Source organism: Limulus polyphemus, unplaced genomic scaffold (assembly GCF_000517525.1).
Source record: "Limulus polyphemus unplaced genomic scaffold, Limulus_polyphemus-2.1.2 Scaffold1031, whole genome shotgun sequence".
Lineage (NCBI taxonomy): Eukaryota > Metazoa > Arthropoda > Merostomata > Xiphosura > Limulidae > Limulus > Limulus polyphemus.
The window spans coordinates 242,066-245,821 of record NW_013666641.1 but is presented as its reverse complement, the minus strand read 5'-3'; the positions used below and the strand labels follow the sequence as shown (position 1 = coordinate 245,821).

Sequence of the window (3,756 nt, the reverse complement as noted above, 5' to 3'; positions counted from 1 at the left end):
CCCACGGCCGAAAGGGTGAGCATGTTTCGTGGTATTAAAATAATACAAAGAATCGTTTTAAGCCCCAGTAGAGATTCTAGATAGTATACTTTGTTCATCAAAAAAATGAGAAATCAAGTCTCCAAGAAGTAGCAAATCAAACTCTGTATTTGAATTATTATTTATTGGTTATTAAACAAAATGTGTATGTATTCTTTCAATGATCATTTAATGATTTTATTATATTTTTTTTTACTCCCATAGTTTCCTGTTAGCAGCAGGTAAATATAGATAAAAAAAGAGAATTCATAATTCTTGTCGAATAATTGTTTTCAATCAGAAGTAAACTTTGCATACTAAGTGTTTTCTATCTCCTATCAAAGTTTTCTATCAAAATTTTCATACACATGTCTAGTTGTAATAATAAGTGTTCCTCTAGCTACCCATTATTTTGAGTTGTTCTCTCCTTTGGTGTCATATGCACTTTCTCATGAGAAAGATCAGTATAAAATATTAAGTACTGGTATAAAGCATTAAGCCAAAAAATATGATAACCTATAACCAGAATGCTTTTAAAAGGTGGACCTTTCTTCCACCTTTCAAAAGTGTGCAAGTTATAGAGTATCATATTTTTTTGTTACATTAATTTCTTGAACCTATGTGTTTTCTAACATCCTGAAAGCATTAAGCAAATTCTTCCATTGGCAAGTCAAGTCACACTCGATAAGTACTACATTCTTTATTTGAAGCTGGTAGCACATGTACAACTATAGACAATAATTCCATGCTCTCTCAGTCTGACATAAATCTTAAGCTTCACGCACACATTTACAACAGTTGTCTTATGTGTGAAATCCAGTTTTTTTCTCTTTGATTGCTTTTGTGATTAATATTGTTTTCACACTGCTTGAAACTTTGTGTCCAGCCCTTTTCTTTACCAAATCTCGGTCAAAAAAATAAAAGCATGCAAATATATTTCACATAAAATTTCCTGATCAAACCTCATGTTATTAGTGGGTATTATCAAATCTGTTGAGGAAAACAATTTATGTGGAAGTACCACATTCAAGAAAATTTTAATTTTACCAAAATTAGTTTTCCCATAAGTCTCACCTCTTCCAAGTTTGGAAAAACTTCTAACTGCAATAAAATGATTAGTTTGCAACAATGGTAACTCACCTCTGTGCCTCCTGATGTGAAGATGATATCTGAAAAGAAAAAAGAAAATAACATTCACAACTATGGTTAGTTAAAACTTTTTATTCAGGTGATTCAGAAGACTGCTAATAGGCCAATAACTCAGAAATGTTGGGATACAAGAAAATAATTGTTACTGATATAGAATGAAACATTGTGGGTATATCCTGTGACAATATCATTGAGGTAATTCAAGGTAATTTCCTTTGAAAATATTATTAACTTGCATTACAAATCCAAAACAGCAAAGGTTTACAGGGAAAATTTTATATCAAAAAATTACTACATTTGTTCCTCAAGAACAATAGTTATAGACATAATTGCACTCCTTTCTATGCATATGGAATTGTGCCACAGAAGAACAAAATCCAATCATTGCAATGGTTTGAGGTGCAAGGTAAGAAATTTGCATCAGAAGGGTCAAAAAGGTTAAAAAGAAATTAAAATAAAATCCCCCTATATAAGGTAGAAAATGCTTCTAAGAAATGGCACAGTATTCAGTTGAAGAACAGTTTAACAGTCCTACTGTATGTAAAATGTCAACAGAATGCCTGGGATGCTACCAGATTGTCAGCCACATGGTTCTCTGATGAACATTGACTTTTCCATCATATTATTGGAAACATGTTTCAATAGTCGTATCCTACAAGCTCATTTACACATAGATGCTGTACATACAGACCTGAAAACAGCATTAATATTGACAATGAAGCCATCATATTAGAATTTATCACATTTGGACAGCACTGTGACCACAGCTGTTGACTGTATGGTGTTTTTAGCTGTCTTTTACTCAACACGGTGAATCCATATTTATATAGAATTGGGGGAATATGCAACACTGATGCTACTAATAAGCCTAGTTTTGTTCTTTCAATTTACCTTTGTTCATGGTTACTGATGATGGATGAAATTCCCTAAAACTAGTATAACTCGGTGACAAGTGGTAAAATGAATGATAGACAGAGTTTCGTCTGTACCTTTAGTATTTTAAACAGCTACTGACTGCTTGCTACCATTTTTTAATACTGTTAAGATGTTTTCCTCATCAGCATTTATACATATAACTGTTATTGTGGAGTGATTTTTGTAATTTTTGGTTTAAAATATTTCATTTGTTATTTGTATGCACCTTTGCAATGGACATTTTTGGTATATGGTGTATATTAATATAAGATTAAAAGGACATGACTTTGAATGACCACAGGACAGGCCCACAACAAGTAAAACTAAGTACACATTAACACAGAAGTCTGCATTATAAAGCCTATTAGTAATGTACTAAATAACATTGACATGAGCTCTCCCTCCTTTGCAATCTCTCTCACAAAAGAAGCTAATGATTTGGCCAATGTTCTCTCATGAACTTAAACTTAAAAATACCACTACTGGTCATGAAACTACTTGCAATAAAGTTATTAAACACTTCACTTGAAATTATTTTGAAGACTGTTTAGTTTCCAAATCTTCAAAGATGCTAATACCAGGACTGGACATTAAAAAGCCTAATAGCCAGGGTATAGTAAAGAATAAATTTGCACTAGTTGACAGCATGACATACTAGTCTGACTGGACTAGTGGCTTAATACTGAGTACTTGTTTTATTATTGACTTCTTAATATATTCAACCATTTGATATGTTGTTTTTTAATGTTGAAAAAATGATACATGCTCAAGTTATTTATCTCGAAAAGCAGAAAATGAAGTAACTTAACAGTAAATCAGATAATTATTTTATTTCCCTGCAGAATGACATTGGTACACCATTTAATTTGTTGTTTCAAAGATGGTATCATAACAATTGTTTCAATCATGGTATCATAACAATCCCAAGTATCTTAAACTATTTAGGTTTTGATCCTTTTAATTTTATAGGTATACTTGTAGTGATTCCAAAAATAAAAAAATATTAATGCTATTATCTCAGCCACCACTGAAATTATGCTTTACACTGAATATTAACAAAAATATTTTGTCCAATCAACCCTTTCCAGATGAGTCAAGGGTCAAAGGCCATGTCATCACTTTTGTTGACTGGTATTCAAAATTTTATTGAACTACTATTTCATGAATTTATGTTAATAACTTGTTAATATCAAACTGTAGATTATAATTCAAATGTTAGCATTCTCCCTTACTCAATTTTTTAATTTAAATATTAAATAGTAAATATTAAAAAACACAGTTAAACATCGATTTTTGTGTTTCATGTCATATGTTGAAAGCAGCAGTGGTTCAAATTAGATGTTTGTGTTGTCAAATTACTAAGTCTATAGTTTCATATCAATTAGGAACTTAAAATACCAATATTAAAATATAAAATAAGAACCTCATATCTTTTCTATTTGCTGATATATCACTCATGTAATCCATTTTTGAAACGGTCCGTTATATACACTTACTTCAATATATGACAGATGAATAACCATTTGAAAGCTCAGAATGTCCCCCTAGTGGTTTCCTCAGCCATTTTCATGTGTTAGAACACCATCTCTTTCTTTCAAACCAAGATTTCAAGAAAGTAAGTTGTGCCTCTAGTCTGCTCAAAATTTCATATTTTTTGAGACCCAAATACAGCTT

At 31.2% G+C, this 3,756-nt stretch overlaps 1 protein-coding gene across 1 annotated transcript in view; it reads right to left on the bottom strand.

Moving 5' to 3' along the window:
* The window catches only part of LOC106461787 (selenocysteine lyase-like), a 49,836-nt gene that overhangs the window by 37,277 nt on the left and 8,803 nt on the right, over positions 1 to 3,756 (bottom strand). The window contains exon 4 of the mRNA XM_022388837.1: positions 1,159 to 1,187. Within this exon, the coding sequence (XP_022244545.1) occupies positions 1,159 to 1,187 (29 nt within the window). The remainder of the gene's footprint in view (positions 1 to 1,158; positions 1,188 to 3,756) is intronic.